The sequence below is a fragment of the Protopterus annectens genome, chromosome 2.part0 (genome assembly GCF_019279795.1).
Source record: "Protopterus annectens isolate FY-2018-M chromosome 2.part0, PAN1.0, whole genome shotgun sequence".
NCBI lineage: Eukaryota > Metazoa > Chordata > Ceratodontiformes > Protopteridae > Protopterus > Protopterus annectens.
The window spans coordinates 783,689,329-783,703,215 of NC_056728.1; the positions used below are offsets into that span (position 1 = coordinate 783,689,329).

A 13,887-nucleotide genomic window follows, 5' to 3' on the forward strand; every position below is an offset into this window, starting at 1 on the left:
CGCGGCTGCGGCAGCGCCACCTGCTATTCCCCTTCCCCTGGCCGGGACTCAACCTCCCACCTTGGGCCAGGAGGAGAGGGAAGCTAGAAAGGAGAAACGCTGAGAAAAATGCAAGCGGGGGGCCAAAGCTTCTGCATCGGCCCCACCAGCCAAACTGGTTTCTCCTCCCAGGGCCTCCGAATCTTCTCCTTCCCGGCTCCGTTCACCCCGCTTTTTGCCGGGGCCAGAGGAGGAGGAGACCCGGTCGCCTTCGAGGTCATCGAGGAGGCACTCTCGGCCGCTTAGGTGGCCTCATCAAGGTCTACCCGGAGTTTGGTCTGATGCAGACTTGGACCGGATGATGCGTAGGTTCCTCCAGGTCAAGCTGCAGATGGGAGTGCTCCTGCCTCGGGGGGGAGGGGGGCTCGACCCCCTTTTTCGCCCCGAGCGCTCCTTCTCCGACCCACTACCGGGGTTCGGAGCCGGGTAGCGTCTGAGCTGGGGGACTGTCGGCACAGAATAGTATCTGGTACTTCGCCGATGGCACCTTTGAGTCTGTCGGGTCCCTTTTCTTCGGATCCGAGCTCTCGGAGCCGAGAGCCGAGCTTCGGATCCGGAGGTGTCCGTATGGCTTCGGCTCCATCTTGGTCGGAGCATACTGGCCCTTCGGATCCGCACGTCGGATCCGAGGGAGGGTCTGCTCTCGGATCCTAGGGAGAGCAGTTCTCCTTCAGCGTTCGATGTCGTGGAGAGGGTTTTGTCGAGGGATTCCAGGCCCCCGGCTTCAGCTACGGCTCCACCCTGCACTCCCTCTCATACGGGTCCGCCTTTCATCACCCGGCCCCAGGGACAGCCTGCACAGACGCCCCAGATATTTCCCTTGCTGGAACAGGATGTAGTTGGTGAGGCCTCTTCGGACAGCCCCCCCGAGGAGGTCCCTCACAAATGCAAGTGCAAGATGAGGCACTTGGACTCCCCTGAGTCCTTGACAGAGGACACAGACTTGGAGGAAGGGGAAGGTTCCCCAAGGTCACCCCCCAAAGATGTCTCCTTCGGAGACCTCATGGAGATGCTTCGGATCAGAGGGGGGTGGTCTGCCCAAAAACCTTCCTCTGACGAGTCTGTGTTTCTGGAGGCATTTGAAGCAGGCCCGTCTACCTCTTGGGTGTCCACTCCCGCCGATCCTCTGGTAGACCTGATTACTACCAGGGCATGGAAGGAACCGGACACTGTGGAGCCCATTCCAAAGAGGCCAAACAAAATTCTCAGCCCCCCCTTCAGTTAAGTCATGTTGGAGCAAGGGAGCCCCGGTAGATGCCATGTTGGTAGCAGCTGCCACCAAAAGGGAACTGGCCCAGGAGAGTTCCTCTGTCCACCCTCCAGACAAGGAGTCTCAGACGATGGACCGGCTGGGGAAGTGGGTGTTCGCTTCAGCCACCTTTTCTGTGAGGTCACTGAATTATATGGCACACGTGATACGGCTCCAGCGGGATCTTATCAAAGAATGCGCTGGATCGCCCCCAGAATCCATGTCGGCAGAGGACAAGAAAGTGTACTCTACCCGAATGGCCACTCTCAAATCTATCTCCATTACATCTATGCAGTTACTATCCCATGCCACAGAAGGAGCCGCAGGAGCTAGTGGAGCGGGCGTCGTCCTATGGCGACAGGCGTGGCTCCGTCATTGTGATTTCTCAGAACCCTTTAAGGCGTTCGTAAATGCCCCGTTAGATGGTTCTGCCCTTTTTGGCAAGACCGTACGCGACACACTGGTCCAGAGCGAGAAAGACGGGAAGACGTCTGCCGTCGGAGTCCGCTTCTCTGCTCCCCAGAGGTCCTTCTCCAAGAACCAAAAGGGACAGAAGAAGATGTGGTTCCGGAAGTCTCAACAGTTCCGTTTCGCTCTGGACCCCTTATCCTTCAGAGGCAGAGGAGGACAGGGTGTACGCCGCCCTAGAGGCAGAGGGGGCCTGAAGAACTTTGGGTCCAGAGAACTTTTCTCTGATCGGCCCACTCAGCAACCCTGAAGGGTTACCCGACTGCCCCACTCTGGCAGCTTGGGAGTCCATTACAACAGATCGCTGGGTGCTTCAGATCATATCCAGAGGCTACAAGATTCCCTTTCTCAATCCCCCTCTCAGTTCCCGAAGCCTCCCCGATGTCCCACCCAATCAAAGGGAGGCGGCAGCCGAGGAAATAGTCCGGCTGCTAGAAAAAAGAGCAATCCAGCACGTCCCCCTAGGCCAGTCCAGATCAGGCTTTTACTCCAGGTTCTTCTTGGTGCCAAAAAAAGACGGGGGACCTAAGACCAATCCTCGACCTGTCCTTTCTAAACCTGTCAGTAGCCAAAGAAAAGTTCCGGATGATCAACCTTCAATCCATTCTCCCCCTTCTGCAGGAGAACGACTGTATGTGCTCCATAGACCTCAAGGATGCGTACTACCACATTTTGATGGACAGGCGATCCAGGAGGTTTCTCCGCTTCCGGCTGGGAGCCAGCCATTACCAATTCAGGGTCCTTCCCTTTGGTCTCACCACAGCCCCCAGGGTGTTCACCAAAGTGTTAACTGTTGTAGCGGCCCACCTGAGACTCAAGGGAATTCAGGTCTTTCCGTACCTGGACGACAGGCTCCTGACCGCCCCCACCAGGCATCTACTATGCACCGCCAGGGATTACTTTCTCCATCTAGCTCCCCAGCTGGGGATCACTATCAACATCGGGAAATCTTCCCTTCTCCCAACTCAAATCCTAGATTTCATCGGAGCCAGATTGAACACAAACCAGCTTCTAGCCTTCTTGACTCCAGACCAGCTATGAACTCTGAAACTCCATGTACTGGCCCTTCTACAATCCCCAGCTCCCCCTGCGGAATTGGTCCTGAGGGCTCTAGGCTCGATGGCGGCAACCATCAACCTACTAGCCATGGCGCGCTTAAACATGAGAATTCTTCAATGGACTTTGCAAGTCCAGTGGTCCTTCCTGCGACATCCCCTGAGCTTCCCCATTCCTCTCAGCAGGGTGTGCAGGAAAGCCCTCTAATGGTGGCTCCAGTCCCCGGACCTCCAGAAGGGGCGCCCCTTCTCTGTGTCCCCTCCTCTAGCCACGGTGACCACGGACGCCTCTCGCCTCGGGTGGTGGTGGGGGGGCACTGCTTGGACAGGACCGTCCAAGGCACGTGGAACCATTCGGAGACCTCATTGCATATCAATGTCCTAGAGATGAGAGCGGTGCTTTTGATGTTGCAAGCACTTCAGAGCCTTCTTCCCTTGGGGACAATTGCGATCCAGACAGACATGTCGGTCATCTGGTATATCAACAAACAAATGGGAACCAGATCCTATCCACTTTGTCGGGAGGCCATGAGAGTGTGGGAATGGGCGATGTCCACCAACAGCTTTCTCATAGCGTCCACATTCCGGGACGGTCCAACATTTTGGCAGACAGACTCGAACCATCCGCTCACCGTACGAGTGGTCTCTGAATCCCAGAGTAGCGAAGCAGATTTTCTCCAAATGGGGTCAACCTCGTTGCGATCCTTTCACCTCTCCTTCGAACTCAAAGTGCAGCGACTACGTCGCTCTAATTCCCCCACCCGGGGAATCCCCCAGAGACGCTCTAGTGCATGTTTGGCCACCCGGTCTACTTTATGCTTACCCTCCTCTGCCCCTGATGCTAACGTTTTTACAGAAAGCCAGATGGTTGGGGAGCAGAATAATCCTCATTGCCCCATTCTGGCCTTGTCAAGCTTGGTTCCCATATCTATGGTCTCATCTAGTGAATCCCCCATGGATTCTAGATCCCATCCCGGATCTGATCTCTCACCCATCAGGCCTATCAACCCTGAATCTGGACAACCTCAAGCTCACAGCTTGGTTGATCCAATTCCAGTGATAGCTAGGACTCCCGGTATCTCGTCCCCTGTCAAGGCTATCCTAGTAGCCGCTCACAGGCCATCTACTAGAAGAATTTATAATAGCAAATGAAAGCGTTTTTCTATTTGGGCGGAGCAGCACAACTTAGATCCCTTTACAGCTCCGTTGCCAGCAGTACTAGATTTTCTGTCGGGATTATTCGACCAAGGTGCTAGCTCTTCTACGGTCAAAGTCCAGTTGGCTGCAATCTCTCATTATCATGTTGGCAGTGATCTCGGCCCTTTGATTTCGTCCAAACTATGTAAGACCTTCCTAAAAGGCACTTTCCTACTAAGACCTCCGGTTAAAGATGCAGTCCCTCCTTGGGATTTAACTCTTGTACTTCAGTCTTTAACAGCTCCTCCCTTTGAGCCTGCAACTTCGGTGGATCTGAAATACTTCTCTTGGAAGACAGTTTTTCTTGTTGCCATAACTTCGGCCAGAAGGGTCTCGGAGCTGCAAGCCCTTTGCGCCAAGCCACCGTATTTGATTTTTCACAAAGATAGAGTCTCACTCAGGACCAACCCCTCTTTTCTGCCCAAAATTGATTCGGAGTCTAATATCAACCAATCTATTAATTTACCAGTCTTCTTTCCAAATTATCAGAACAAAGGTGAATACAAGCTGCACTCTCTAGACGTACATAGGCAACTAAGATTTTATTTGCACAGGACAGCTGATCACAGGAAATCAGACCAGCTTTTTGTATCCTTTGCTAAATCCTCTTTTGGAAAACCTGTAACAAAAGTCACATTGTCCAGATGGATTTCCCAATGTATTCTTTTGGCATATGAGAGTTCTGGCCGGCCTGCACCTCAAGGAGTCCATGCCCGTTCTACTCGGTCGATTTCTACCTCTGCTGCTTTTCGATCTAGGGTGCCGTTGGATGACATTTGTTCAGCAGCCACTTGGGCTTCATCTCATACATTTATAAACCATTACAAATTGGATATTGTTTCCAGAGGGAGAGCATCCTTTGGCTCTGCAGTGCTCCGGAACATCCTTCCTTGAGGACCTCCCAAGAATCGGGTAGCTGGAGACTCTGTCCCATATGTTGATGGACAAATGAAGTTAACTACTTCAGATTAAGAAGTTATGTACTCACCATAACGTTCCATCTGAGTAGGTAAACTTCATTTGTCAGCAACCGTCCCCCTAACCTTATATGGATGTTCAAAGGACTCTTGCTTTCATGGCGGATTGTCTCTAGGTTAGAGTATGGAGGTGGTTCTTGGTATCGTATGGTCTATGGATAAGCAAACTCGATCTGAGGTCAGGAAGGGATAGCTGGGGATTATGGGTAAGGGGGAGGAGCTTGGAGCTCGGATCTTAGCTGTTGGAAGCTGCCAGCTCGGATCCGATATGGATCCAATAACCCATAGGTTGCTGACAAATGAAGTTTACCTACTTAGATGGAACGTTATGGTGAGTACATAACTTCTTATTATGAAGAGTTGGTCTGTAGTAGCTAAGCAAATGACAGAGGTGTTGTAAAACTGATAAGATATGCAACAGTGTGGCTTTTAGAGAGCAGAGGCAAACATTTGACAACATTAATAAAACAATGATCTGGAGGGAAGCAGACTGTACAAAAACACTGCTATTGATAGTGGGTCTTGATGCAAAGAATGCATTCTATAGATTTTATAGGAAAGGCAGTGCGTAGCATTTGTGTTCCTTGATAGAATAATAGGGTTAATCAGCGGATATATGAAGGGTTGGTGGCAAGAATTAAGGTGGGTGGGTTCCTCTCTGACGCACTGCATTTGAACAAAAGAACGAAGTAGTGATATCCTCTTTCCTATTTGTTTCCTTTAGATTTAAAGCCATTGGCTTAAAAAAAAAATAAAGAAAAGAAAAAAAAAGACTCATAAATTCTAAGATATAATTGGTATGGTAGTCAAGAAGAGTTACATTTATTTTCACATGATATTTAGTACTGGATAAATCCAGAAAAGGCTATTTTCGGTGTTGAACATTGAGACAGTTTCACACCTGTTCAAACAATTAAAAATAAATGATAAAAACGAAGGCTGTAGCAGTAAACTATGAACTAGTTCCACAGTGGCCATATGGGGAAGTACATTTAAGTATCTGATGCGTCGATTAAAAGGAATACTGTTATGGCAGCTAAGTATATATGAGAGGAGAGTAAATGATGATAATGTTGAGAAGCTGGAAACTGTTAATTATGGATATGGATAGCAAGATACAAGCAGTGAAAATGTTTCTTGTCCCTTTAGTTTTATGTACAGGCCAAGCTTAGTTTCATCAGTTAGAGAAGTTGTGGACAATAATTAGAGTAAAAAGGAATATGTCTGAGAAAAAGAGAGCAAGGGTTTAGTGGGATAAGTTGATTCTCTCTATAGAATAAGGTACTTTGGGATTACCTGATTTAAAGGGATACTTGAGAGCTATGCAACTATTTTTTATAATTAAAATGTGGGGTGGGATTCAATATGCAAGAAAAGTAGGATTTTAGATGCATATCCTTAAGGAGAATAACATAAACCATGCAGAATATTATATTTATAAAATAGCATAAAGTATTCTAAGAGCTAAGCCAACATGGAAATTGAGAAAAGAGATTTTATCAGTATTGACTACTACAAGCAGGGGTGTAGAACATTTGGAACAGGGGGCTGGAATTTACTGGAGAAAATTATTAAAGGGTCCACAGTATTGGCAACAAGTAACTAGAGAAAGAAAGTTAATAGAGTGAGATGAGGCCAAGCAGAAGTTTGGGCTGCAGGTTAGAGACTGATTAATAACCGAATATAGGCAAAGAGAAGGGTCTGGTAGAATTTTTAGTAAAATCTAGGACAGAAGCTGCTGTTAAAAAGGTATAATAAGTAGGATATATAAAGTATTGTATTATAACAATCAGCAAGAGGAAGTTGTAAAAGATGGGGATGAGAGAATGGAAAGAAACTATGGAAGAACATCTCCATGGCCTGCTAGTATGAGCAAAATTCAGCAGGTGTAGGATTTTTGCTTGGAAGTATTTGCACAGGTGTATAGCAAATACAAGAAATACGATGTAAAGTAGAAAGATAATTGGGAGCATGTTTCTGGGAATGTAAAGAGCAGGTAGATTTTTTAAAATTCTTTACAGAATACTTTGTCAAATGTCGGGGGGGGGGGGGAATGTACCTAAGGAAATTATTCTTTTTTTCTAAGATAAAGGATCTGAATTGCCTAGACATATGAAGGACTTAGCAACTTTTAAGTTGCTACTAGAAAATGGAGATCAAAATCTAAACTAACTGCAACTGAAGTGCTGAATATTGTAAAGTAGATAAAGGAACTGTAGGTAAGATCTTAAAAAAAAAAAAAAAGCCAGTTATGTGCAAGTAAATGGAATTTGTGAGAACAGTGGATGCAGAATAATGCTCAGGAGGAGAAGTGACATTTTAAGGGAATGCATGATTTCAGCAGTGTTATATTTGACTGAATAACTCTTAAAAAGGAAACGCGTTTAATGTTTGAAAATAATGGAAATTGTTAATATGGTTTGTATTCTATTAATATGTGTGTACCCGTGAAACTGTTCAAAATATGCACATTTAGTAAAGGTGTTACAAAAAATAAATAAAAGATTTGGTCATTTGGGGCCTTGTTTTCTAGAATGAGATCACTCCTAATGAGTCCTAAGGAGACCAGGAAGTTGGTTAGGATTTTAAGGCATTCTGTGAAAGTAGTGGAATTCGGGCCTTTTGCCTTCTTAGTAAGGAAATGTTGAGGATCTCTCAAGCTGAACCAAGTATATGGTCAGGTACATACTGAAGGGATAATTATATTTAATAAGTGACTCAATGAGGGATTAGTAAAGGGGTGAGAACATTTCCCTGGTCCTAGAAAATATTCCCTTGGTAATCGTGTGGGCAGGATCAAAGGACTTTCTAACGATGAACAAAGAGGTTGTTATAAAAGCATGTGCCCAGATCTCTGGTAATAGTGTCATTAATCATTTATATGGTAGCAGCAGTGGTGCCCCAATTTTCTTAAGGATACTGTAATATACTTATTTGCATTTAGTTTAAGGCCATAGTCTTGGCAACATTTATTTGTGCACGCTAGTCTTGTGGAAAGTGAGTGATCTCTGGGGAGTTTTTGGACAGCTCCAGGCTTGCTGTCATCAACAAGCAGGGGCTCTTGACATCCTAGAAATATATACTGAGTAGGAGCAGCCAGAGAACTAAACCCTGGGGGACATCTCTGGTAGCAGGCGTTTTGGAAGATAGTGTGCCCCTGTCTTAACTTGTTGAGTTCTACCTGCGAGACCGTTAACTATTCACCAGGTTATTTAGTTTGACTAACTTGTTTACGATGCTCAAATGTGGAATGGGTATGAGGCCCTAACAGGATTGAGTTAAGCTGTGTTTAATAATTTTCTTTCATCCAAAGCCTCAAAAACTTATTAAAAGAAGTCAACCAAGTTTAGTAGGTAGGTCTTGCTCTTCATTAAGAAAAACTGATTTGGGTTAAGAGACTTCAGGCAAGCGATGTCTGAGTTTGAGGTCTACAATAATGTGTTCCATCGCTCTGCAGATAAAGCTTCTGAGCTTTTATGGGTCAGTAGTTGCCCAAATTGTTGGACAGGAAGCAACCTGGCATGTTATTCGGCCCAGCACAGCTACTGTTTTTCACCTCAGAGAGAAATTTGAGGATTTGTTCAGCAGGGGGTGTATCTTTGTGTGAGGGTGGCCTCTCTGTGTTCATGGAAGTGGAGATGGAGAAAGATGTTTGCACTAAATTTGCCTGCTATTATGCCATCAGTATCCTCAGGGACTAGGTGAGTTGTGCCATTATTTATCAGTCCTGAGCTGTGCTGGGTATTACCTACCTTAATTGATGATGAACTTATGAAATGAAAATGTTCACATTTATCACACCTAGCTCTGGAAGATGTGATTTTGTTCCTGAGCTCTATTCAAACTTCCTTTGTTTGAATGTAAATTTGTTCTTAAGGGAGAGTAGTTTTTCACTTTTTGTTGTACAGCTTATTGGTGGGATTCTACCCAGAGAGCTTGATTTCTAAACTTGGATTTAAAAGGCAGGTGGGGTCCAATAACTTTCTTCTGGTTATCATACAGTTGAAGTAAATTGGCTTTGGCTAAATCTCTGAAGATAGGGTTTGTCAGGGTCTTGAGCCAAGTTCTAGTGGTGATGCACTGCAGAATAGACTGACTTAACCAGGAAAAGATAAAATTGTAGTTGTAGAGAGGAGGGATGTATTTGGGATGAACAAGTCAAAGACATTGGAGCCGCTAGTAGGGGAATGTACAGCTGGTCTAGAGCGTTTGCTTTTTGAAGTGTAAGTATTGAGCATACAAGTTTTTGAAACAATACAGTCGTGGAGGAAAATGGATACACCGGCACTGGTTGCAGAGACCCACTCAGCAGAGCATCTGAAAAAGTGATGGGCATTAAACCCAGGCTGGATTTCAGTGAAACCCTCTATGACTGAAGATAGCAAATACATGTAACAGTTCAGTAGGGTTGTAACATGGTTTGGTATAATGGTTAACGTTTCCATCTTACAAACTGTCAAGGTGTACAGGCTTTGAGCCTGACTTCAGGTTATTGGCTCTGCTTAAAATGGCCCTTCCGAACAGTTAGCCTAGTATACACCTATGAACATATATGCATATTTATTTTCTTATTTTGCATGTTATTACTGGGAAAGTGCAACAGGGATGACTGGCATACCTCTTCAGTGGATGGCCAGGGAGAAAAGCTCCACAGCTGGGTACAGTTGCAGAGATTTGTACAAGAGATAGTTGCATCTCTTTGGGTAATGTTTGTAGAAAGAAAATAAGAAAATTTTTAGGGCAGTGCAATCACTTTCTGTTTCCATAACATGCCATGGTTTTGTTTTATTGCAGAGAGGACCACGATAGAACGATTGAATGTAAACTCATTTTCATCGATGAAATGTACAAGGTAGAGAAACCTGGAGCCTATCCACTATCATTTGCAGATGGAGAATTCAAAAGTATGTAGAATAATTGGTGAAAAGTTTACTTTTTTGTAGTCCAAAACCACTTTTTTTAGTGTTCTTTTTAATTGTTGTTGATTGTATTTTATAGGAAAGAGTGGTCCAGAATGCAAGCATTGCAAGGCTGATCCAGACAAGGAGTGTCGTTTTTGTTCGTGCTACGTCTGTGGTGGGAAACAAGATGCCCATATGCAGCTGTTGTGTGACGAGTGTAACATGGCCTATCACATATACTGTTTGAACCCACCTTTAGCAAAGATTCCAGAAGATGAAGACTGGTAAATGTAAAAGAAATACAAGGAAAGGCTGGGTTAAGGGAAGGAAATGTTGACTGCATCATTTGGAGAGTGCAGACAGATTTTTTTTTTTTTTAGTCTGTAGTTATGAGATGCAGAATGTAGTCACAGAACCACGTATTAAACATGCAAGCTTTAAAATAGTAGGCAGGGCTTCCTCATAGCACTGCAGAAATTCTGTGAGCCTATCCAGTTTGACTGTCATCTATAAGGAGTTGTCCCAGGCAGTGTATCCCATGTTTCCATGTGTTTGTACTGGAGGAATACATGATTTCTTCTTTCTTGCACAAATGCAGTGGTGACACACTTTTGCAGTTTGTTATGACATATGCTGTGCTGTGTATTTTGAGCAACTGAGAGTCTTTTCTTGTTTGTTTTGCCATCCTGTGTAGATCTGCAGTGTAAGATTGAAATGTGGTTCATATTCTTTAGTGCTAGCAGAAGATGTGGCCAGCTGTGTTTTTATTGCTTAGGTAGGCATTACATAACTGGACATTCTGATTTGTCTTCGTGTCATTTTGGACTGCGAATGACAAGAATATCAGTTGCTGGATCAGCCATTTTTGACTGAATGCCAAATCCCCTGATGAGACAAGAAAACTTTGGCTGTAATGTTTTGCCATCCTGTGTAGATCTGCAGTGAAAGATTGAAATGTGGTTGATATTCTTTAGTGCTATCAGAAGATGGCGGCCAGCTGTGTTTTTATTGCTTAGGTAGGCATTACATAATTGAACATTCTGATTTGTCTTCATCTCATTTTGGCCTGCGGATGACAAGAATATCAGTTGCTGGGTCAGCCAAGACAAGAATATCAGTTGCTGGGTCAGCCATTTTGACTGAATGCCAAATCCGCTGATGAGATAAGAAAACTTTGGCAGTCAGCTGATTTTGCAAATACCTTTAAACAGTAATAGCTACTAATAAAGCAGATTGCATGAGTGCCAGTCAGACGCTACCCGAGTTTTCATTTCCGAATTGAATCATCCTGAAGTCTTCTAAAGCTAAGTACCCCATTGGGGATCCTTTTTTCTTGCTCTGATGACAGAAAAAGTTAACAATTGTCTCGCCTGTGGAAAGCAAATACCACACAGAGATTTTCATTCTTACTGAGTCACCTGTTTAGGCCCAGACCATGACATACCTCGCTGTCGGTTTTGTGTTTTGTTCAATGCCTGAACTATTCATTGTCTGGCCCTTATTGTCGCTAAATACTTTCGCTCTTGAACTCTGTATTCCAAAATGGCTTCGGTAAGCCATCTGTGTACTGATCTTCCGAAAAAATGTAAGGATAAAGACAGAGACAGACCGCACAGGTCCAAAACTGCCGACGACGCTTCCGTTAAGCTAGTTGCCAGTTTGCCGGTACTCAGTGAGGCGCTTTCACAGCCCCTGATCCCCGTTTCGATGGATTCACAGACCTCTACCGAGACCGGTTCGGAGTCCGGTATGCCGCGAGACTATTCTTTGACTATGGAACCCACCTGTGGATGTCTCTACCTTGAATGGACACCTGTTCCCAGCAGATTTAACTGACCAAGAGTCCGATGACTCTGAGGTTTCTGAATATGAAGACATGACTTTGTTTGCTTACAAGGTTTCTGATGCAGAGGAATCCATTTTTTCTGCTTCCCCGCCAGAAGATTTTTCTTTTGGTGAAACCCTACATACTTTCAGAGCATTTCCACTGGGAATGCCAGGATTATCCTCAGTCCAAAAAGAGACCCAGGAAATTTTTAGATATGCCACAGCTTAAACCCTTAGCTATCCCTCCAGTTCTGGATGATGTCTTCATGGAATCCAGTCCAACTCCTGGTACTTAATCCTCTTCTCTAAGGAAACCAGACCGGTACTACAGAGTCTCCCTGACTCTCGCAAGTTTCTTTTCAAAAATCCTACTGCTGACCCAGAGGTAATCTTCCAAGGGCCTAAAGGCATAAAAACAACTACCGTTAAGAATCCCACCCCTTCGGACAGGGATTCCCAAGCTTCAGACAGATGGAGTAAAAAAGTATACACCTCTGCAGCTCTCACCATTAAAGCATTGACTTGCCTGTTTCACATGCTGAAATACCAGCAACATTTTGTGGAACTTGTTAATCAAAAAATATCTACCTTTCCTGACTGTGCAGAAATTAAAGAATTACAGGAGCTTATGCATTCTGCAAGCCAAGTCAGCAGGCATACCTTGCAATGTGGGTTTGATGCCCTAGTAGCATCTTGCAGGGCTGCAGTCACAGGTTCTGTACTTAGAAGACATGCTTGACTTAAGGAGCAGACCTTGCCAGACCATGTCAAATCAAAATTACTGGACGCTCCTTTGAACAAGGACAATTTGGCACCAAAGCAGAAGATGTTCTAAAAAAGATGGAAGAAAAAGCTAAGTCTATGCAGGCAGTCAAAGATTTTTTGCAAGTGCAGTCTCCAAGATTCAGTAGTCATTGCCCCTCGAAACATTGGTCCTTTCCAATCCCCTCAAGGCCATCTCAGACTAGACCCAGGGGAAACAGACCCCCCAGATTACAGTTTCAGGGTATGCAGAGATCTAAGCAATGGAGTTACCTCCACTAATAAAATGGGGAGTGCTAAGCGACCCCCTTACGGAAAGAATTCATAATTACTTCTCCACTCCTCACCTCTGCCCAATTGCACGTGCCCCTAGGAGGAAAACTTGCCCACCATGCAAAAAACTGGACCTCCATCACCAAAGGCCGATGGGTCCTCAACATTGTATCCCAGGGGTTAAAATTTTACGTCCACACACTGCCAACCCCAAAAGGGTTCCCAGACCTTCCTCCAAATCATTGGGCAGAGGCACAACACCATGTTCAATCCCTGCTCTCCATAAGAGCAATTCATCCTGTTCCTGCAGAACAGGTAGGTCAAGGGTTTTATTCCAGACTTTTCCTGGTACCCAGAAAAGAGGGCACTTGGCGCCCAATCCTAGATCTTTCCATTCTAAACACCTTCCTGGTGGTACCAAAATTCAAAATCCTCACCCTTCTGCAGCTTCTTCCTATGCTATCCAAAGATGCCTGGTTAGCCACCTTAGAGCCTATCTGCATATCCCTATCAAGGACTCATGCAGGAGATATCTATGTTTCAGGGCAGGATGTATGCATGATCAGTTCTCTGCACTTCCCTTTGGCTTATCCACTGCTCCCAGAGTCTTCACAAAATGCTTGGCTCCAGCCATTGCCTATTGCAGACAGAGAAAGAATCAAATATACCCTTATGTGGAAGAATGCCTGATACAGGCAGACAGTCAGGAAAAGCTGTTGCAACACCTGACATTTGTAAAGGACCTTGTAACTTCACTGGGTTACACTATCAACGAAAATAAATCAAAACTAGTCTCCAGTCAAAATATTGTATTTCTAGGAGCAAGCTTTGACACAGCATCCCAGACGACTGGAAAGTGGATGCCCTATCCTTCCAATGGGTAAACCTCTCAATCTGTGTATTTCCCCCTCTGCATCTTCTTACAAGAGTATTACTCAAGATAAGACAGGAAAGACCAAGGGCAATCCTTATTGCCCCAGACTGGCCACGACAGCACTGGTACTCACTACTGCGCAGTCTGTCACCGGTGCCACCCTGGCACCTACCACAGATACCAACCCTCCTCACTCAGCAGGAGGGGGAAAAAAAGAATTCTTGCCCAATTTTTTCCCCCCCCCCTGCAACTTTGGGGAAAACCC

The 13,887-nt window shown here is 45.3% G+C and overlaps 1 protein-coding gene across 1 annotated transcript in view; it reads left to right on the plus strand.

Moving 5' to 3' along the window:
* Nucleotides 1-13,887, plus strand: part of UHRF2 (ubiquitin like with PHD and ring finger domains 2) — a gene marked incomplete in the record, with an annotated part of 1,200,358 nt that overhangs the window by 670,289 nt on the left and 516,182 nt on the right. The window contains 2 exon segments of the mRNA XM_044061084.1: nucleotides 9,780-9,889; nucleotides 9,984-10,170. Coding sequence (XP_043917019.1) covers nucleotides 9,780-9,889; nucleotides 9,984-10,170 — 297 coding nt within the window.